The sequence below is a fragment of the Mytilus edulis genome, chromosome 11, assembly GCF_963676685.1.
Source record: "Mytilus edulis chromosome 11, xbMytEdul2.2, whole genome shotgun sequence".
In the NCBI taxonomy this organism is placed as follows: domain Eukaryota; kingdom Metazoa; phylum Mollusca; class Bivalvia; order Mytilida; family Mytilidae; genus Mytilus; species Mytilus edulis.
In genome coordinates this window covers 77,503,791-77,527,896 of record NC_092354.1, presented here as the reverse complement: position 1 = coordinate 77,527,896, position 24,106 = coordinate 77,503,791, and the positions used below count along the sequence as shown (strand labels likewise).

The 24,106-nt window shown below is 32.7% G+C and overlaps 1 protein-coding gene across 1 annotated transcript; it reads left to right on the top strand.

Moving 5' to 3' along the window:
* The first annotated feature begins 3,360 nt into the window (after nt 1–3,360).
* On the top strand, nt 3,361–22,651 carry LOC139496336 (haloacid dehalogenase-like hydrolase domain-containing protein 2). The gene is made up of 7 exons (XM_071284852.1): nt 3,361–3,559; nt 13,116–13,324; nt 14,603–14,687; nt 15,212–15,294; nt 16,429–16,562; nt 18,280–18,343; nt 22,519–22,651. The coding sequence occupies exons 1-7, from the start codon at nt 3,399–3,401 to the stop codon at nt 22,620–22,622; spliced, it is 840 nt and encodes a 279-aa protein (XP_071140953.1). The 5' UTR covers nt 3,361–3,398; the 3' UTR covers nt 22,623–22,651.
* Nucleotides 22,652–24,106: the final 1,455 nt, after the last annotated feature.

The window sequence follows — 24,106 nt, the reverse complement described above, 5'->3', positions numbered from 1 at the left end:
CCTAACCTGAGACCGTGGTATAACAGTACAACATAAGAACGAACTATAAAAATCAATTGAAAAGGCTTAACTCATCAGATGAACACAAATATATTAAGCACATTAAGCGCATTTTACACTTCTAGTAAAACCCTTCATATTATAGACGTTCCAAAAATTAACTATCATAAGTTATAAAGCAGACGAGACATTACAGCATTTGCGCTCTGGTATTCTATAGTCTGTAGTATATAGTTAAATCAATCCACATCTGCGTTGTATATACAGAACTTAAGAAAGTACTGTTGCACAAAATGTTGTTATCGTTCAATCTCAAATTACTCATGAAAGATACTGTTTTGCTGTATTTTTTTGTTTGATAGATATTATTTTGGTTTAAATGTTGCATATCCATATTATTGGCTAAATAGTGTCGGTCTGCCTGAATTGCACTTGACCAATTCTCAGACCTTAATCTTTCAAACTTATTTAGAGACGTTTTTAGTTGTTTTTTTTTTTTAACTTTCTAGGAAAAGTGTTGAATAAAAAAAAATAGCTTTAATGTTCATCCTTATCAAAATAGTTACAGGCTTCCACCAGTTGCAGGTTTATCAAATGGTAAACTAGTAATAAGTCTGGTCACGCATTATCTTTCACGATCAAAATAATGCGTTGCCTGATCTTTCACGATCAAGTTTGATGGATATTCAACAAATTCAAGGTTTTCATATACACATTTATGCTTTTAAGAGAAGACCATACCTTAATTTTACTGTACTATCAGATACACCAAAGATTAAATTTCAAATATATCACGATAAACTGAAATATGACCATTATAGGTACAAAAAGCGTGTTATTTGTAATTAATTTCATAGACATGCATTGCGCCTTTTTTGTTTTTTCATAAAGTACTGCATATTTTCTCTATCTTATTTCACAGTTATGTTGAGGAAGTTAAACCATTTTGACAGACATATTTTTTTGTTCGGATTTGTTCCGCGTTTTGAAAATTAAGCGATTTTTTTCAAAAATTCTGAACTAGAATGTACATTAAATGTCTTTCACGATCCGTTACCAGAACTTTCACGATCGTCTCTCAATACTTGACCGCCGTTAGATATTCTTTCACGATCATTTCTCTCGATAAACCGAATGACACCCGTGTATCTGTACAATAAAACTTCACCTGTGGCCAAATAGACCTTCGATGAATATGTCTAGCAAAGTTTAATTAAACATATTAAAAGTTCGGACAACGGTCAACCTACGTCAGCAACTTTATTTGTGTATTATACATTTTGTCGATAACTCATAAACCATAAATTCTTTTGTGTGTTACAGTCAGTTAAGGGTTACTAGGACATTCAGAACTTAGTATATAAACTGATCAAGCAGCTATAATATCAATAGCGAGTTTCTTGATATTCTAGGTAAGACTCTTGGTTTTGAAAATAATTTAAATTCAAAATTATTTTTCTTTTAATTTTATTTTGAAAAAAAAGAAGTTTATAAGTAACTAATATTTTAATTCAGAGGTTTATTTTAACAGTAAGTATTATTGTTATTATTTGGTACTGAACTTGAAGTAGTATTTTATTATTGTTTTCAACTTATTTTATCTTTGAAATTGTACTTTGAAATTAATATATTGTAATTACTTTGATGTTTTGTTTATTGAATAAATAGCGAGTTTCTTGATATTCTAGGTGTCAGTCGATCCCGGCCTGCCTCTATATCGGCAGCAATGCCATGTACCATCATAGGCATTGTCACAGCTAGTTTCCCCCACAACATGAAAAGATCCCTACATCAGCTCTCACACATGTAGTTCGTGTGTCGAGAGGCTAAGGGAAAAGAACAGTTAGCAAACCAAGATACAGTACACGATTATCAATCAACTTTTTGTTATAATAGATCACCATAACTTAACTCTCAAATTAATATAAAAAAAGTTCAATTGTAATTGAAATAAAAACTTTATATTCTAACTACATGTATTTAAAAAAAAAAATCACGCTTAATCAACTCTGTTAAATCTCTTGTATTTTGCATGTCGATCAGTTACATTAATTGAATTATGATCACTGAAATTAAAGATATCTGAAGTAAACATAATATAGGAGGACAGTTGTTTTGGAATGTGTAGCAACTTTACAAAAAAATGCAAATGCAAAGAAACATGCATGAACTGCAAACATGTACATTTTTAAAGTAAAAAATATTAAGTTACTTGTTGTAGCAAGTGTCACCTTGGGCTAGTGTACCAAAATAAGTTTCAGATATACAATTAAACAAATGTTTAATTTCAATTGTTCGTTTGTACAGTTTATCCATCTGATTGTAATAATAACAATTTGTAAAACTAAAAATAAAGATCATTGTGATAAATTGTTAAACTATATTACCCATATGATCCAATCACATGACTGTATGGTCAAGCTCGTACTGGACCGTATACGCGTATTCTCATACGGTCCGACGGTACGCGTATGGTCGGACCGTACGAGTATACGTACACGGTCCGGATCGTACGCGTACGGTCCAAATACTCATATGGTCTGGAACAGACACACCAATTCATTATTTGCCTATAAAATGAGGTGTTTTTTTTAGTACAACGAACTTTAAAGTTAAACATGTAATATATATACTTAGATAACGACTAACTTCACGACTGTAGTATTCATACATGTAAGAAGGTAAACGAATCAATTTTGAGTTTTCGGGGCGATTTTGCGTTTTTCGCATTTTTGTACTTATTGCGTTTGTCAATTACTGGTCTGCCCACTTCTGAAGATTTAGTATCTATGATCTGATTTAAAAATTTTATGAATTATGGATTGTGAAATGGCAAAAAGCGAATAATCTAATCTCGGACGACTTGGTTTATGTTCATTTTTATCCATGACTTTTTTCCGCCGGTGACCTGTTCTTACATTCATACAAACCAAGTACATTTTTGTTTAAATATTTTAAAAACAAATATTTTCATTATCCTGCAACGAAGGTATGGAATAATTTACAATTCACAATAAACAAAAAAATGACTGACTGAATGTGGATGATTATTCAAGTTTAAGAAATATTGTTATAATCATGTTCTTGAAAATATATGCAAGTTATTCTTGTTTTCTTTCTTTAATGGTTAGAATATGAAAACTTAATCTTCTTCTTCTTCTTGTCTCCGTATTAATAGTTCTTTTTTCATTTGTATTGTAATAAACTCCAGAACCCCTATATAATAGACAGGATAGATGGTCAGTGAGTGTCTTTATTTGTGTATTATATGAGTGGATGTTTTCAGAACAATGTTAGTGAGTTCAATACACGGATATTCCTTAGTCGCTCCGTCGTTGTTCCGGCATCTTTCATACTTTTACTTTCACTTTCATTTTGACAAGGACAGAACTGTTCACATGTTCTTGTTGAAGAAATGTATCAAATTTGGTTCGATAAAGACAAACAAATGTATTAGGACGATGTCAGGAAGTAAAATAAAGACTGTTCTGATTGATCTTAGTGGAACAATTCACATCGATGATCAGGAAATTCATAATTCAAAAGATTCTCTCAAGAGGTAAAAGTTTAATTCTCTGGTTTACTTCAATTCTGTAGGTTTTATACATTTTATATACTAGAGGTTGCTAGATGCAATCACTCACCATCTATTACAGGTTAAACTTTACATAGATCTATCGGCTAAAAAAAATATTTCTGCCTTCTTTCTTCAACTTAGGCCATAGTTATTATATTTTTAGTTTTACGAAATTTTTTGACAAAACCAATGGGTAGGAGGACGAAAAAAAAAAAAAAAAAGCTGCTGCTGCTGATTTTTTTTTAATACCAACCGTCAATATCAAAATTTTTTTTTTTTTTATTTCACCAGGAGATTTTCTACTAGTGTAACAACTATTTTTTTTTTCTTGACAAGGTTTGAATTGAAAATCAATGTGCAACAACTTACTAAATCACCAAGAGCATAAATTTAGATTCTTTCATGCAGTTATGAACTAAAAATTTTTTTTTTTGCACGAAAAACACTGGGTCGGAGGAGAAAAAAAAATAAAAATCAACATTTTTGATTTTATTTTTTTTCCTATTTGGCAAAAATTAGGGTAGGAGGGTTCGTAAAACTAAAAATAAAAAAACTACGGCCTTACTAATAGTAATAGTCAGAGATTACTCTGACGTTCAACGGCTGTTTTGCCAAACAAGCTGCGTCCGTGGTACGTCAGAGCTCGTCCCATTTCAAAAAGTGGATATTTGCCAGTCCAAAATAGATGCGCTGCTTTGTCGCTTCTGCCGTTCTGGTGCCAACTAACGGCCTTGGAACCACGGCCCCAGCTTGATTGGCAAAACAGCCTTTGGACATCAGAGTAATCTTGGACTATTCAACTAAGTAATGTAAGTTTTTACACCTTTAATGGAGATTTGTGTAGGCACTGATAAATGTCTAGAGGGGAGTAAATTGGCCCCAATTTTAAAGTTAAATGTTACAAAATAAAACTAAAAACATGTTTGAGTTTTAAAGACATGTGAGAAAGTGAAACATGTTAAATAGAACTATTTGTATCAAAGTGATATTCTAAACATGCTAAAGTGTTGATTTTTAAATTACATCTGAAATCAGTGGCGGTTCCAGAAATATTCTGGCCTGCTTCAGTTATTCCCTATATGATCAACCAATTTTTTCCCCACAAAACAGGGGGGGGGAGGGGCTTGAAAAACCCTCTAAATCCACCTTGCGGAAATAGGTCACAATAAAAGTCTGAGATTTTGGAGAAATTTGACAAAATCAGTTGGATTAAATATGGTTTCAACAAAATTTTAAATTAAGAAACAGAATGAAGGCGTCGTCAAATTAAATATTCAAGAAGGTTGAAACAAATCCCGGCCAGCATGGCCAGGGACATGAACAAAAATTTGCATCAGCAAATTTACAGATTAAACATTTTTGCTTTCGGCTGATATTAAGACAAATTATATATATACAGAATGTATTTCAGCCTTGTGTCATAGGTGTTCTTTTAGGTAAAAGTTTTTAAAATGAATTTTATTGAGAAAATATATTATTTTAGAAAATATGAAATTATGAAATAATTGTTTGACAAATTTTTAATTTAATTACTCAGGTAAATTTTGTGAAACATGTCGCTTCTTAATAATTGCTCTGAGCAACACTTTGGTATCTTGTCAATTGTCATTAATTAATCTGAGCAATATTATGTTTTAATTAGGATTATAAATGTAATTAACTTGTATCTCTCTAATTGACATTATTCATATTTCACCTTTGGACATTGTAAACAATATTATTAATACTCAAATTATCTCAATTATCAAAATTAGCAATGGCTGTCATTTTATGAGTAGTTTTCAGGATTCGCCTTAAATATCGGAGTCGAACAGTTATTCGTCAGTGTAGTCTCGTCGGTGTGATCCAGATAGGAGTGCTTCAAAAGCCAACCAGGCTCAGCTACTCAGGAGAAACCCGTACTCAAAAGACAGCTCAACACAACTGTAATCGTTCAACCAGACAACATCAACTTAGAATATTTGGAACATTTTGGACTTTAACTTTAAACTGTGAATTGGATTAGTGAAATTAGTGACTTTATTATTTGGAACATTTGGACTTTATTTGTTTGTAAATTGTTTTGGCATCATTATTATTATTTGGACCTGTTACTATATAAAACTGTTACAACTTGCTGCTTGCTTTATAGTTTTGCCTGCCATTGCTTAAGTCTTGCGAAAGACTGACCCTCTGTACCTTGGGCTGTGCATGTTCGATAGTCCCCCTTAAACTCGAAGTGCATTGGCTCTTGGTGACAGATTTGGTGGCGGGCCCGTTGGCATCATTTCGATCCAATTAGCTTTGGCATGGCATTATTATTAGCAACAGCTTTCAAAATTACTTTTAAATTATCTACTTACAAAATTTGTGAAGAAATTTCATAAATAAAATTCAACTAAAGGAACAGCAGAGAATGAGAAACAACTATTGAAGCTAAGTAACTTATTGGAATATTATTTATTATTTTATCTTTACAGTTATATTAAAATTTTTATAGTTTCAGCAAATATTGTGCAAGATTGAATTTAACTAGATTAAAAATATAATTAGTTTTAAATCTGTAAAAGTCATTGGTAGTATTCAAATGAATTTTGTTTTCATAGTCTATCATTTACAGAAGTCTAATTATAATCTTGTTTAGTTTCAGTTTTCAACTTTAGAAGTTGCTATACCAAAGTTGGCAAGCTACATGTAATTGTAAAGAAGGACAACTGCACTGTGTGAACAAAATAGAATTACTACAGAGACTAAAAGATAAGTAGCTTTTGAAATAACAATATTCATGATAATTCTCGAAATTAAATTGCTAGTTATTAAAGTAAAACGTTTCTTCATAGAAAAGTTGTGAATATATATTTTATTGAGACTACTAATAAATTCAAGAAATTTTGTAGTTTTACACACATTTTTTGTAGCATATTGCCTTTATTTTGTGAATAGATTTTATCTAATATAGCCAAAATTCTTTTAGTAGAAGTCATGGGAAAGAAAAGAACTAAGAATATATGGTGCTGCAAAAGATCAAAATGTGCAAGTCTTTCAACTGTTACAACAAGAGAAGCAGATATAGAATTTAAATCATCTTTAGAAAGAAACTTTATGTACCTGAACATTGAAAATTCAAATCAAAAGTGCTTAATTGATAGTGGAGCCACTATAAGTTGTATAAGTCAACATCTTTTAAGACAACTAAAGCCACAAGCTGACATACAGAGATCATCAATTTTTAGTGGAGTTGGAGTATGCGGAGAAGTACACCCAGTGCTAGGTAAAACTATTTTGGAAATTAGATTCGGCGAACACAAAATTTTACAAAACTTTCACATTTTTGAAACGCTTCATTCAAAAATACTTCTTGGTTTGGACTTCTTGGTAACTCATAAGGTTAATTTGGATTTTGGAAAAATGACAATATCTGTGCCTAATGTAACAGTAAAAGATAGTGCTACACTGAAAGGAAAGGAGAACATGGTGTCTACAGTTACTGTTCCAACATTCATAGATGACAACGTTCAGATTGCCATGGCAACCACAGTGGATTTAGTCGAAATACAACCGCAATCTGAAATCATAATTCCAGTACATGTTGGAAAGTTTAAACATGGAACAACAGTAATTTTAGAACCTAAAGGAAACTTATCCATTGAACATCAAGTAGCAGGAGGGAAGACAATTTCTACAGTGTTAAGAGGCATAGCTTCATACAGACTTATGAATCCTACAAATTCAACCGTTTACATTCCCAGGAGGACTAAAATTGCGAAAGCCGAAACTATACAGTCGAACCGTGTTACAAAGTTCACAGAAGGATCATCTGCTCCTATAAACTCTCTTAGTGAAACAACTGGTAATCAACTTTGTAGTGAACTTTCAGAACTAGGATTTAATTTAGACAATTTAGAACTTTCAGTGGAACAAAAGCAACAAATTCAAAATTTTCTAATTCAAAATAGGGACATATTTGCAAAGGATTTAAGTGAACTGGGACATACCAACTTGCATTACCACACAATTTATACTGGTGATGCAAAACCAATAAGTGCTGCTCCATATAGACAATCTCCACAAATGCGCAAAGAACTAGACAAACAACTTGATGAAATGGAAAGAAATAATATTATTGAGGAATCTACCTCACCATGGCATAGTCCAGTCGTACTTGTTAAGAAAAGAAATGGAAGTATACGCGTATGTGTAGATTATAGAGCTTTAAACCGTATAACAGAACCCATGTCAGCGGTGATTCCAACTATGACAGATATATTTGACACTTTAGCAGATTCAAAACCAGAACTATTTTCATCTCTCGATTTAACGTCAGGATTTTGGCAGGTCCCGCTAGACCAAACAACAAAGCATAAAAGTGCATTCATTACACATAAAGGTGTATATGAATTTAATAGACTTCCTTTTGGTATGATGAACTCTCCATTAACTTTTCAATGTTTAATGACAAAAGTGCTAAAGGATTTAAATTTCAAAATTGCATTGGTTTACATCGATGACATTCTGATTTTCTCAAAGAACTTTGAAGACCACCTTAATCACCTTCAACAAGTGTTTTCAAACCTACGTGAAGCAAACCTGAAACTTAATCCTGAAAAATGTAAATTCGCGACAAGAACAATCAAGTATCTGGGACATGTTATATCAAAAGATGGCATCCGCGTCAATCCTGAAAATACAGAAAAAGTTAAGGACTTCTCAAGACCAACCACTGCAAAGCAAGTTAAAAGTTTTTTAGGAATGGCAAACTACTATAGGAAATTTGTGAAGGACTATGCCCACATAGCAGCTCCATTAACACAGCTTTTAAAGAAAGATCAAAGATTCAAGTGGACTTCAGAATGTGATATAGCGTTTCAAAATTTAAAAGACCGTTTGACATCAGCTCCAATTTTATCGTTTCCTCATTTAGACAAACCTTTCATTTTAGCAACAGATTCTTCAGATTTTTCAAATGGATATATTTTAAGCCAGATTCAAAATGGATTAGAACATGTGATTGCTTATGGAGGTAGACAATTAAGGGGTTCAGAACTTAAGTGGCATATTACTGACAAAGAAGCTTTAGCATTAGTAGAAGGAGTTCAACATTTTAAACATTATTTGGCAAATCAAGAGTTCACAGTGTATACAGACAATATTTCAGTAAAATACCTTCAGAAAGTCAAAGATTGTCAGGGAAGACTTGGTAGGTGGAGTTTGCTATTACAAGGATATAATTTTAAAATTCAACATCGTGCAGGATCTAAAAACCCAGCAGACTGCTTATCCAGACAAAAACATTTAGAAATTAACAATAGTGCTTCTTATGACTCTAGTGAACTTGCAGACCATTTAGGCTCCATAGATATACCGAAAGATTATACTGAAGTAACATTTATTTATAAGGGTGAAAATGAAGATGCAGTTATTTCCAGTTTACAAACCGCGACAATCGATGATGTTCAATTAACCAATTTAGCCAAAGAACAAGAGACATGTGGAGACTTTGTGCATATCATTAAATACAAACAGACAGGACAAGTACCACAGAATCCAGAACTTGCAAGGGCAGTCGTAGCCGAATCATTCAACTTTGAGTTAGAAGATGGAATTTTAAAACACTTCTACTCAAAACGTTGTAAGAAAGTGCCTAAAGATGAACGACTTGTCAAACAGATTGCAGTTCCAAGGAATCTCCGTGATTCAATACTCAAGGCCTATCATGACTGCATTCTGGGAGGAGGACATCAAGGATTTGAACGAACATATGCTGCAATCAGAAACAAATACTTTTGGTCATCGATGTATAAAGACATTAATCAATATGTAAAAACGTGTGAAGTGTGCCAGCAGTCCAAACGCGCTTTCAATTCAAAACCACCACCTTTACAACCACAACCAACAAATGATATTTTCGGACGATGGCATATGGATATTTTAAGTGGCCTTCCAACAACCAAAGATAAATACAAACATGTTCTACTTGTAGTTGATAGTTATTCAAAATGGTGTGAAGCTTTTCCGTTAAGATCTGAAGAAGCAGGTGAAGTTGCAAATGTTTTATATAGAGAAATAATATCCCGTTATGGTGCTCCGAGAACACTTTTATCTGATCGCGGACGTAATTTTGTTTCAAATTTAGTTAAAGCTCTTTCTGAACTCTTCAATATTAAAAGACATCTTACAAGCTCATACCATCCACAGACAAATGGCGCATGCGAAAGAATGAACTCTGTAATTTTACAAGCGTTAAGAGCCTATACAAGAGATCAACAAGATGATTGGTATGATGTTCTTCCTGGAATTTTAATGGCATACCGTGCTACGCCAGCAACTCAATCAACTGATTATTCACCATTCTTTTTACTTTATGGACGAGAAATGACATTACCCATTGACACCGCACTAATACCAAAAGATCGTTTGGCACAAGATCATAAAATATTTCTAAGCAGAATTCTACAAAATTTGGAAACATCAAGAAAAATTGCTGCTAAGAACATCAAGCAAGCTCAAGAAAGATATAAACAACAATATGACAAAAAATCTAAAGAACCTGAATTTCAACCAGCTCAACGTGTCTGGCTTTATTGTACCAAAGTTCCTGTTGGAAAAGCACCAAAATTACATAGAAAATGGTCAGGACCTTATTATATTACCCGCATTGGACCCAATAATACTTACAAACTTAGGAATTGTGCAACAAACAAAGAGGTTGTGTCAATGGTAAACGCTCAACGAATGAAGCCATATTATGATCCAAAAGACAGACCGACTAATTTACCAGATGAATTTCAAAATGACAACGAAGAACTGAATCCAGAAGAAATACAAGATGACAACATCAATGATAATGATCAACTTTTACCGAACAATCGTCAACAACCTGTACCACCAATTAACAATGCAATCAATAGACAACAACTACCTATTCCTATAATTAACAACAATAGGCCAGCTCAGAACCAACAACAACTTCCTGTCGGTAGAATCAACAGACAACAACAAAATCAACAACCAGCACAAAATAGTGAAACAAATAAGAGAACTGTAGGCCCTTCAGGAGATTCAACCGTAAATGCACCAGTCAAAGACAACAAGCCATGGTGTCAGGATTGTAAGAACAATAAGTGTAAAGCATTCAAAGAAGAGGAGATTCAACAAGTTTTATCATCAGTCAGAGGTAATGGTACATTATATTATAAACTTAAGTTTACTAATAAATCAAGAAACACAGATTGGTATTTTCCATGCAAGGTCCCAGAAAAATTAGTACGAGAATTTCATGCACAACGTACAATGAGTGGAAAGAAAAGAAAACGTCCATTACAGCAGAATAAACATAAATTTTTCACAAAACCGGATCCAGCTGTTAATAGTGTACAATATATTTCAACTAAAGTCAAAGCTGATATAAGCACACAAACTGAAACCATAAATGAACAAAATCAAGAAGATGAAAATCAACAGTTATTGGCTGTGAAAATTGTTAACAATCGACCATACTTTTTAATTAAATCTGGGAATACTACAAAATATGAATCAATGACTTCAGCACCAAATATCGCACGACAAGTTTTAATAGATCATAAGGAACGTTTCAAACAAGCTCTTTTACAACAAGACATTCAATATGCTATGGAGAAAAGATTAGGAAAGGAAAATCAACGCGACTGCAGTTTTCAAATAGCCTCTGATGGAAAAATACACGAAATTCGATACAACATAGATGGTACAACGGAATATTTATCAGGATACAGGAATCCAGTCATTGCACCAGAGTGGGATACATTTGATAGTCTGTCAAATGCGTCAATAAATAACTTTATAAATGTGTTAGAACAACAATACAAGATAGAAATAAGTATGAGAAGAAGATAAATTTGTGAATAGTACATGTACAACTGTTTAATATGATAGTGTTTTATAGAATGAAATAATGAATTGTAGCTACTATTTTTATAAAGCCACAAAGATGGGCAAAGAAATGAATAGATTATAGAGTAAAACCACATAGATTGGTATAACTGAAAATATTATAGAGTATAACCACATAGATTGGTATAAATGAGAATATTATAGAGTATAGCCACATAGATTGGCAAATAAGGAGTTATAGAATTGTAAAAAGATAGATACCGGTATTGTAAATATAGTGTGTCTTGTATTTTTATTGTAATACTAGCTAGTATGTTTTGTTTTATTTTTATGTAACATTTTGTTTTAAAAAGGATATTTATGATCAATGATTTAAACCCTTTGGAGTTGGACTGGTCATTCAACTCCACACCCTGCACTTGTATAGGGCCGACCACCTTATACAAGGAGCATACAGCCAAAATTTTATGTAATTTTCAGTCTAGAATTTTTCTTTGCGTATATGTCTTGTCTTATTTTTCATTTTCATCAGTCTTGCTTTTCATATCTTATCTGGCAATTTTCTTAATCTAGCAATTTTGTCTAATCTTGAATTTTTCATCTTATCTTGAAAAATATGTTATCTTTATCTCGGCATTTTCTTGTGTATATAAGTTTATTCTTCATGATTATTGTATATATTTATTATGTTTATCGTTTACTGTTTTTGTATATTTTCTCATGTTTGAGGACAAACATATTGGAGAAGGGGGGAATTTGTCATAGGTGTTCTTTTAGGTAAAAGTTTTTAAAATGAATTTTATTGAGAAAATATATTATTTTAGAAAATATGAAATTATGAAATAATTGTTTGACAAATTTTTAATTTAATTACTCAGGTAAATTTTGTGAAACATGTCGCTTCTTAATAATTGCTCTGAGCAACACTTTGGTATCTTGTCAATTGTCATTAATTAATCTGAGCAATATTATGTTTTAATTAGGATTATAAATGTAATTAACTTGTATCTCTCTAATTGACATTATTCATATTTCACCTTTGGACATTGTAAACAATATTATTAATACTCAAATTATCTCAATTATCAAAATTAGCAATGGCTGTCATTTTATGAGTAGTTTTCAGGATTCGCCTTAAATATCGGAGTCGAACAGTTATTCGTCAGTGTAGTCTCGTCGGTGTGATCCAGATAGGAGTGCTTCAAAAGCCAACCAGGCTCAGCTACTCAGGAGAAACCCGTACTCAAAAGACAGCTCAACACAACTGTAATCGTTCAACCAGACAACATCAACTTAGAATATTTGGAACATTTTGGACTTTAACTTTAAACTGTGAATTGGATTAGTGAAATTAGTGACTTTATTATTTGGAACATTTGGACTTTATTTGTTTGTAAATTGTTTTGGCATCATTATTATTATTTGGACCTGTTACTATATAAAACTGTTACAACTTGCTGCTTGCTTTATAGTTTTGCCTGCCATTGCTTAAGTCTTGCGAAAGACTGACCCTCTGTACCTTGGGCTGTGCATGTTCGATAGTCCCCCTTAAACTCGAAGTGCATTGGCTCTTGGTGACACTTGTATCACCATCACTGGTGATCTAATGGATAAAATCTGTCTCATGTTGATATGAGGATGTGATATTAAAAAAGCGCCATTAGTAACATAAAATGTTTCTTTGTTACAGATTAAGAAGCCAGAATGTGAATGTCAAATTTGTAACAAATACAACCAAAGAATCAAAGAAATGTTTACTGAATAGACTGAATGGTATAGGGTTTGACATCAAACCAAGTGAGATATTTACCTCACTGACAGCAGCACGAGAACTGATAGAGAAGAGAGATTTGAGACCATTAATGATAGTGGATGATCGAGCATTGGAAGATTTTAAAGGTAAATGTAGTTAATTGTTTATAATACAATGTATCACTGCTATTCCTATTAGCAATATCAGTGATTATAGCAATAGCAGTGATTAGATCAAGAAAATTCCCTTATGTTAAATTTATACATAAAAAAGGGATGCTGTAAATTTTGAAATTATTGCATGCAATTATTATAATAATTGCGGTTTTGAAGAAAGTACAATAATGCAAAGGAGTAGGTCCAGTAAGGGCCGATTTTGGCCTCAAATTTCAGGTTCATCTAACGAAAGATTTTGGACACTTTTTAAACACCTAAGTGTCTGTTTTAACTGAATTCAATTAGTTTATGTGAAAGATTAACCTTACTTTTCAGATGGTTTTGTCAAAAACGAAAGTGGCTACATCCATGTTCATCTTCAACCTATATGTATATATATATTATGTATTATCAACAAATACAACTTACATTTCAATATTATGAATGAACACGAATGCGGCCACTTTCATCATGTTCATTTAAGATGGAAACCGTCTAAAATTTAACTAAAATGCTAAAATTGTGAAGATTTCAGTAATTTAGCATGACTTAGCTGATGCTAGTACGAGATATATGTGGATTGTATTGTCAAAAACAGCCAATGTTTATGTCGCAGAAGCATTCTACTTTCCAGTTAATAACTTAATAGCTAAAGGATTACATTTTCACAATTTTGTAAAACTGCTATATTTTGGGGCCAAAAAGAGGTCTTACTGGACCTACTCCTTTATTACTATTTCAGGTAAATCTGCATAATTTGATGTGCATTAAATATTGAATGCAAGTTTTTATTATTGTGATTATCACCCAGTCGCATCTTCCGCAAAACTAGCCTCACAATCATTTCTGAGTTTACGGTACTAGGGATTCATAATTATTTGTGTGGTATCAACTTTAGTTGATTCTGTGAGTATACAGGCTCAGGGCAACCACTATATAAATTATAAATCCATGAATACAAAAGTATGTCAAAATGCCAGATAATTCATATGCCCATGAGAAAACAATAAACTTAGGGGGACTGTATATTTGAAAGTAAAAAGTTCACCAACAGAAGTTGAAGAAATGTTTTTACAATGCAGTTCTGCACAGAATTCCTTGTACGGAAAACATTATACACATACATTGTGTTTTATGGTAGTGCAAAAAATAGAAATGGACTTCAGACCACCCTTAAAAAAATAATTCTAAGGCTGTTACTAATGCTAAAACTTTATTATAGAAAGTTGAGTTATCTCCCTTACATCAAATAGACATGATTTATTTTAGGAATACAAACAGACAATCCTAATGCTGTGTTAATTGGACTGGCACCTGATAAGTTTAACTACAAGACAATGAATACAGCCTTTAGGTAGGTAGCAGAAAAATACTATATATTTAACATTTTTTAACATGGTTCTGTACAGTTTCAAAGAAGAATAATTTGAATAACTATAGGTTAAATTTAGTACAGTCTTCTGAAAAAATAGTAACTAATAAAAAAATCCTGTTCAGTGCGCATTTCAAATTACTTAAGTGTTAATAAACGCAAAACATGGAAAAAAGATACTGGGTATATGTGTCAAAGAGGCAGCACACCAACATCACAAAACATCCAAGACATACTGACATGACTGAGGGTCTACAATTACAGAGTTTATGTAATATGCCAGGCTCTAAATGGTATTGGTTCCTCAATAATATAGTTGTGACTTTTTTAAAAGAACTTATAGAATTAGCAATTTTATATAATTATATATATATATGTATGTAAAAATTTTAGTATCAGAAAGAAAGTTCAACTTAAGATTCCCTCTAGTCACTAGTCTAGTGCTGTAAATATTATTTATATCATTCATGAGCTTAACAATTAAATTGAGTTTACATTTTTTACAGATTAATTCAAAATGGATGCCCTTTGATAGCTATCCATAAAGCCAGATATTATAAAAAGACAGACGAACTAGCTCTAGGACCAGGTATTTAACATAGTCAAAAATCAGAGAAATGATAAAGTAAGGGCATGAAAATGGATACAATTGGTCCTGATACCCCTCTTGTCTTGTGGGTGATCATACTACATCTTATTTTTTTATTTTATCTTTTTAAATATTTTCTATTCAAATTTAAAGGATACAATAGTGTAACAACAACATGTTTTCAAACTACTGATTGTTGAATCCTATTCATATGATTTATTAAGATATTATTATAGGATTAAACGCCTTTTTAAAGGAATTTATTGGTAAATAAACTTGAGCAACTCGATCACTCACATACAAATAAAAGTCTGAAGGAAAAAAAATAAGGAGAAACTTTAAAATTTAATAAACAGCAAGACAAGATCTACGAATCATCAGTTAACTTCTTATTTGAGTTATCACCCTTTAATGTTTATTTTACCACACAGTAGTTTTTATGCCCCATTTATGGACATTATGTTTTCTGGTCTTTGCATCCCTCCGTTCGTTCATCTGTACTATTGTCTGTCCGTCTGTTCGACCCGCTTCAGGTTAAAGTTTTTGGTCAAGGTAGTTTTTGATGAAGTTGAAGTCCAATCAATTTGAAACATCATGAACATAGCAAACATGTTCCCTATGATATGATCTTTCTAATTTTAATGCCAAATAAGAGATTTTATCCCATTTTCATGGTCCACTGAACATAGAAAATGATAGTGCAGATGGGGCATCCGTGTACTTGGGACATATTCTTGTTTAACATATATATGTGAGTGGCACAGGCTCTTTAGAGCCTCTTGTAATTAATATATTTTACACAGAAAGTTCTAAATAAATCACAACACTATCGTCTATTTTTCATCATTGACAAGCAGTGAAACTTAAGTGCTGTATTAAATCATAGGCCAGTGCAGATTTAGATAAACTTAGAGGTTTTTTTAGATCAGAAAAAATAACAACATTTGTAGGCATAAGTCATGAACAAAATCAGTGTTTTAACCAAGAGAACGACAATCTACCCTTTTCCTAGAAACCATAGGTTCACCTCTGCATGCAAACTGTGATATTTTATAGATACTGTAACTTACTTAGCTTACTATCATTGTAATAAACCTAATTTTTACTTTAATACTCTTTTTTATATATTAACAGGTCCGTTTGTAACAGCTTTAGAGTATGCTACGGATACAACCTCACACATTGTAGGTAAACCTGAAGCCAGCTTCTTTCTGTCATCGGTGGGAGAATTCAACTGTCAACCAGAAGAATGTGTTATGATTGGAGATGTAAGTAAAAACGGATTAACAGAAACAAGATGTAGGTGTACAGGGTACCATAGTAATGGATACATGGAATAGAATTAATAGCATTTACACAATGAAATGTCTGTTTTAAATTCATTGGTTAAAGAAAGAACTGTGTGGTTTGTTTCCTTTTTTGTTTAATTATTGTTTTTTGGCGAGGTAAAAAGGGTGTCAACAGAAAACACAAGACAAAAATCATATCAGCATGATTTCCAAACATTATTTCATATTTTACAACAGTTGTGTTTCTTTGTTTTTTTGTTTTCTAGTAGAGGTAATACCACCAATGATGTTGCCTTGTTACTTTTAAGTTAAATTGATACTTTCAACATTTTTTCTTATTTGAAATTAAGACAAACTTTGTATGAATTTTGTATAAATCAATGTTAATCCTGCCCTTGATTACAGTGAATCAATGTTAATCCTGCCCTTTATTACAGTGAATCAATGTTAATCCTGCCCTTTATAACAGTGATACAATGTTAATCCTGCCCTTTATTACAGTGAATCAATGTTAATCCTGCCCTTTATAACAGTGAATCAATGTTACTCCTGCCCTTTATAACAGTGAATCAATGTTACTCCTGCCCTTTATTACAGTGAATCAATGTTACTCCTGCCCTTTATTACAGTGAATCAATGTTACTCCTGCCCTTTATTACAGTGAATCAATGTTACTCCTGCCCTTTATTAGAGTGAATCAATGTTACTCCTGCCCTTTATAACAGTGATGTTACTCCTGCCCTTTATTACAGCGAATCAATGTTAATCCTGCCCTTTATTACAGTGAATCAATGTTAATCCTGCCCTTTATTACAGTGAATCAATGTTAATCCTGCCACTTTATTACAGTGAATCAATGTTAATCCTGCCCTTTATTACAGTGAATCAATGTTAATCCTGCCCTTTATTACAGTGAATCAATGTTAATCCTGCCCCTTTATTACAGTGAATCAATGTTAATCCTGCCCTTTATTACAGTGAATCAATGTTAATCCTGCCCTTTATTACAGTGAATCAATGTTAATCCTGCCCTTTATTACAGTGATACAATGTTACTCCTGCCCTTTATTACAGTGAATCAATGTTAATATTGCCCTTTATAACAGTGAATCAATGTTAATCCTGCCCTTTATTACAGTGAATCAATGTTAATCCTGCCCCTTTATTACAGTGAATCAATGTTAATCCTGCCCTTTATTACAGTGAATCAATGTTAATCCTGCCCTTTATTACAGTGAATCAATGTTAATCCTGCCCTTTATTACAGTGATACAATGTTAATCCTGCCCTTTATTACAGTGAATCAATGTTAATCCTGCCCTTTATAACAGTGAATCAATGTTAATCCTGCCCTATGTTACAGTGAATCAATGTTAATCCTGCCCTTTATTACAGTGAATCAATGTTAATCCTGCCCTTTATTACAGTGGATCAATGTTAATCCTGCCCTTTATAACAGTGAATCAATGTTAATCCTGCCCTTTATTACAGTGAATCAATGTTAATCCTGCCCTTTATTACAGTGATACAATGTTACTCCTGCCCTTTATTACAGTGAATCAATGTTAATCCTGCCCTTTATTACAGTGAATCAATATCAACATTGTTTTGCTGAAGAAAACTAAAAAAAATAAATTACATTATTATTTTGAAAAAATGATTAAAGAAACATAATTTATACATTTTGAAATTTCAGGATGTGAGAGATGACATTGGTGGTGCTCAAAAGACTGGTATGTTGGGAATTCTAGTTAGAACAGGTAATACTGAAGTCATACAAGCCTGGGATGCATATCTGCCAACTTTCACTATTTGCAGGGGATTTCCCCCATGGTGGCTCCCAAATTGAAATTTTGAAAGAGCAATTTTGTCCACAATTTCAACAAAAACATTAGTTTTACAATAACTTAAAGCATTTAAAAGTATGGAGAAGCCAAAAAAAAACAACATTAAAATGTATTTGAAGGCCCCCTTGAAGGTTTTTAAGGACTATGACAGCCAACTTGGATGCAAAACTCCCATGGGCATTTTGAAAAGTTATGGGGTTGCTAGGAAATTGGGTTAAAACAGGTTGTACAATACACTGGTTTGCTAGGAATACTAGTTAGAACAGGTAAAACTGATTATTTGAGTGCTAGAGATTTCTGTTTAAACAGGGAATATATAAAAGAGAAGATGTGGTATGATTGCCAATGAGACAACTCTCTACAAGAGACCAAAATGACACAGAAGCTAACACTAAAGGTAACTGTACGGTCTTCAACAATGAGCAAAGCCCATAGCGCATAGTCTGATATGCTATGAATTCTTATTACAACAGGTAAAATTCAAGTGTGATATGCTTGGAATTCTGCTTGGAACAGGTTGTAGGCTAGGTATTATTGTAAGAGCAGGTTATACTAATCACTGGTGTTCTCTTTGTTCCTCGATGCTGAAATATAATATGTAGTTTGCTAGTAATTATGTCTAAACTGGTGCTATTGTCAATATTACATTATTTTGTGAGCAGTGTGTGTTTAACTGTGTTTTATCCATTTTCATTGCCTCGGACATCACAAGATGAAGACCAACATTAAAAGTGCTGTTCTGCTGCTTTTCTGCTGTTTCTAATATTGTTTTTGTTGTTCATTTTCTGTCATCAATTGACATTACTGGCCCAATTGAAACCAAATTTTCCTTTTGGTAATTTGTTTAAAAAAACAGTATAAGATATCTACGTATAAAGAGAAACGATTAACTGTTGTTTTACATGTATTATTTTTATACGACCGCAAAAATTTTAATTTTTTGGTCGTATATTGCTATTACGTTGGCGTCGTCGTCCTGCGTCGTCGTCGTTTTCCGAATACTTTTAGTTTTCGCACTCTAACTTTAGTAAAAGAGAATAGAAATCAATGAAATTTTAACACAAGGTTTATGACCACAAAAGGAAAGTTGGGATTGATTTTGGGAGTTTTGGTCCCAACATTTTAGGAATTAGGGGCCAAAAAGGGCCCAAATAAGCATTTTCTTGGTTTTCGCACTATAACTTTAGTTTAAGTGAATAGAAATCTATGAAATTTTGACACAAGGTTTATGACCACAAAAGGAAGGTTGGGATTGATTTTGGAAGTTTTGGTTCCAACAGTTTAGGAATTAAGGGCCAAAAAAGGGCCCAAATAAGCATTATTCTTGGTTTTCGCACAATAACTTTAGTATAAGTAAATAGAAATCAATGAAATTTTAACACAAGGTTTATGACCACATATTGCTATCACGTTGGCGTTGTTGTCCTGCGTCGTCGTCGTTGTCCAAATACTTTTAGTTTTCACACTCTAACTTTAGAAATGTTTAGTAAAAGTGAATAGAAATCAATGAAATTTCAACACAAGGTTTATGACCACAAAAGGAAAGTTGGGATTGATTTTGGGAGTTTTGGTCCCAACATTTTAGGAATTAGGGGCCAAAAAGGGCCCAAATAAGCATTTTCTTGGTTTTCGCACTAGTTATAACTTTAGTTTAAGTGAATAGAAATCTATGAAATTTTGACACAAGGTTTATGACCACAAAAGGAAGGTTGTGCTTGCATTTCCTATCATGGTTTTCTTGATAGAGGTTTGCTGCTCACAAGGAAGCTATTAAACCAAGAGTTCCAAATGGTGAAGTTGAAATCATCCCTTCGTAAATTTTACGGACGCCATCACGAGTTGGTTGACCGTTATGGAATAACCGTTTCACAAATGATATCGGATATGTTCCTTACGTCGTAACTACAATCCCCTTCCCTTTCATGAATATGACCTACCGAATTAGACTATTTACCGGATTTGTAATCACTTAAGCAACACGACGGGTGCCACATGTGGAGCAGGATCTGCTTACCCTTCCGGAGCACCTGAGATCACCCCTAGTTTTTGGTGGGGTTCGTGTTGTTTATTCTTTAGTTTTCTATGTTGTGTCGTGTGTACTATTGTTTTTCTGTTTGTCTTTTTTATTTTTAACCATGGCGTTGTCAGTTTGTTTTAGATTTATGAGTTTGACTGTCCCTTTGGTATCTTTCGTCCCTCTTTTGTGATAGATTTTGGGAGTTTTGGTTCCAACAGTTTAGGAATTAAGGGCCAAAAAAGGGCCCAAATAAGCATTTTTCTTGGTTTTCGCACAATAACTTTAGTATAAGTTAATAGAAATGAATGAAGTTTTGACACAAGGTTTATGACCACAAAAGGAAGGTTGTGATTGATTTTGGGAGTTTTGGTTCCAACAGTTTAGGAATTAAGGGCCAAAAAAGGGCCCAAATAAGCATTATTCTTGGTTTTCACACAATAACTTTAGTATAATTAAATAGAAATCAATGAAATTTTAACACAAGGTTTATGACCACACATTGCTATCACGTTGGCGTCGTCGTCCTGCGTCGTCGTCGTTGTCCAAATACTTTTAGTTTTCGCACTCTAACTTTAGTAAAAGTGAATAGAAATCAATGAAATTTTAACACAATGTTTATGACCACAAAAGGAAAGTTGGGATTGATTTTGGGAGTTTTGGTCCCAACATTTTAGGAATTAGGGGCCAAAAAGGGCCCAAATAAGCATTTTCTTGGTTTTCGCACTAGTTATAACTTTAGTTTAAGTGAATAGAAATCTATGAAATTTTGACACAAGGTTTATGACCACAAAAGGAAGTTTGTGATTGATTTTGGGAGTTTTTTTTCCAACAGTTTAGATATTAAGGGCCAAAAAAGGGCCCAAATAAGCATTATTCTTGGTTTTTGCACCATATCTTTAGTATAAGTATATAGAAATCTATGAAATTTAAACACAAGGTTTATGACCATATAAGGAAGGTTGGGTTTGATTTTGGGAGTTTTGGTCCTAACAGTTTAGGACTAAGGGGCCCAAAGGGTCCAAAATTGAACTTTGTGTGATTTCATCAAAAATTGAATAATTGGGGTTCTTTGATATGCCGAATCTAACTATGTATGTAGATTCTTAAATTTTGGTCCAGTTTTCAAATTGGTCTACATTAAGGTCCAAAGGGTCCAAAATTAAACTTAAAGAATAGTAGTTGATAATATATGTTGGAAATTTGCCAGACATGACTATGATGTCATTTTCTATGTTTATTTGCCAATAACTTTATGTAAATAAATTCATTGGAAATTTGCCAATATAAAATGTTGCTGATGAAGCTTTTTTTCCCTATCTTATCTAAAATGTTTTTAGATAATGTATGTTAGACATTTGCCAGACATGACTATGATGTCATTTTCTATTTTTATTTGCCAATAACTTTATGTAAATAACTTCATTGGAAATTTGCCAATATAAAATGTTGCTGATAAAGTTTTTTTTATTGTTTTATACAATAAACAATGTATATTCACTTTTACTACCAACCAATCTTTACCATTCAGTGATAACAAGCACTTTATTTTACATTTTAATATTTTATGATGTATTTAAAAGAGTAGTTATTGTTGCAAACTCCATTAGAAATTTAAATTGATATCAGTTTTGGAAAAAGGGAAACGGGGATGTGAAAAAAAAGGGGGGGTTAAATTTTTCTCATTTCAGATTTCATAAATAAAAAGAAAATTTCTTCAAACATTTTTTTGAGAGGATTAATATTCAACAGCATAGTGAATTGCTCAAAGGCAAAAAAAACTTTTAAGTTCATTAGACCACATTCATTCTGTGTCAGAAACCTATGCTGTGTCAACTATTTAATTTTAGATTTAAAAAGTTTGAAGAAGAAATCTTTAATTGATTTGTAAAATCTTGACATTTGTTTTGTGTAAGAAAAACCCATGTAATGTCAAAAATTTGATCACAATCCAAATTCAGAGCTGTATCACACTTGAATGTTTTGTCCATACTTGCCCCAACTGTTCAGGGTTCGACCTCTGCGGTCGTATAAAGCTGCGCCCTGCGGAGCACCTGTTTTTTTTTTAATTCAGGAAAGTATAGAATTGGAGATGAAGACAAAATCAGCCCTCCACCATATAAAGTTGTTGACAATTTCCAGGAAGCTGTTGATGTAATTGTAAATGAACTGTTGTGATTAGTACAGGACAGCTCTATGATTTTAAATCAAAATTATAGACTGTTGTGAACATATTGGACATTACTTGTATGATGAAAAGCTATAATATCTTGTGTACTGAATTGACCATTCAAATCAGCCTTGAACCATGGAAAGTTGTTGAAGATATCCAGAAGTCAACGATGTAATTGTGACTCAAATGTTGTGATCCAATTAACCTGTGGCGAATTCAGATGGGGATGCAAAGGGTGTTTATTTAATCATGGTGATGATTATTAGACAATTTCTAAATACATGTCTAGATAAAATAAAAATGTACAATGAGTAGACCACTTTCCAGTTTATATGTGCTTCACTGGAAAAGTTCTTTAAATATGTGTGACCTTGATGACATCATTTTTTTATATAGAGGGTCTCGCCTGTTTCCCTGCACTATTAAAGTTCATCAAGCGTCTTCATAGTCGTTATTATGCAGGATAAACTAGAAATAATGTTTGTTCCAAAGGTACGTAGTCACAATTCCTTTATAACAGTAGTGCTGTATTAGAATTAAATTGTCAAATAAATCGTTCAATACAGCATTATATTTGTTTAACCATTCGCTAAACAAAGTAACAGAATTACAATGCCACTAACCACACAAATGATGTCCACAAAGTTTTTGACGGAAATGCAACAGAATTGAATGTTGTCTATATGCATCCTGTTTCAATGTTACAAAATTTAACTGTCTTCATGCCCCTTTTTTTCGTTAATAACTTTGATCAGATATACTTGAGACCAAGATTAGAATACGGAAAACAACACAATACACAAAAGCATTAAATTTAGGACAAGTGTATTCGACTCCACAATAAAGAGAAAATCAAAAGAACCTTTCAACAAAAGAGGGGCGAAAGATACCAGAAGGACAGTCCTATCAATAAAGAAACATCCCAAACTACCAGTCTACATTAATGTTGTTTGTTTGAATTGAAGCCATAGTTTCAGTTCACTTACTTAATGTATAAACTAGAAGCTCGGTCACCTAATTTATCATGTCAATTATTTAAAAAATAAGTTTTAACGAAGACAATTTAAGACATATAAAAAAGAAGATGTGGTATGATTGCCAATGAGACAACTGTCCACAAGAGACCAAAATGATACAGACATTAACAACTATAGGTCACCATACGGCCTTCAACAATGAGCAAAGCCCATACCACATAGTCAGCTATAAAGTTCATAAGTAATAGTAAAAGTACAACAGTAAAAGATTTCAGGTTGTCAAAATGTGTACAACTTCAAAAGTCAAACGTCAGGACTTGAATTAGGTTGACATCATTAAATGGAAAACAATTATCAATAGGCTGACAGCAATAACCACCAATGAAATATCGTCTCCTGGTTTGGAAAGCAATAACCACCAATGAAATATCGTCTCCTGGTTTGGAAAGCAATAACCACCAATGAAATACCGTCTCCTGGTTTGGAAAGAATGAACAGAATGTAATGGATTC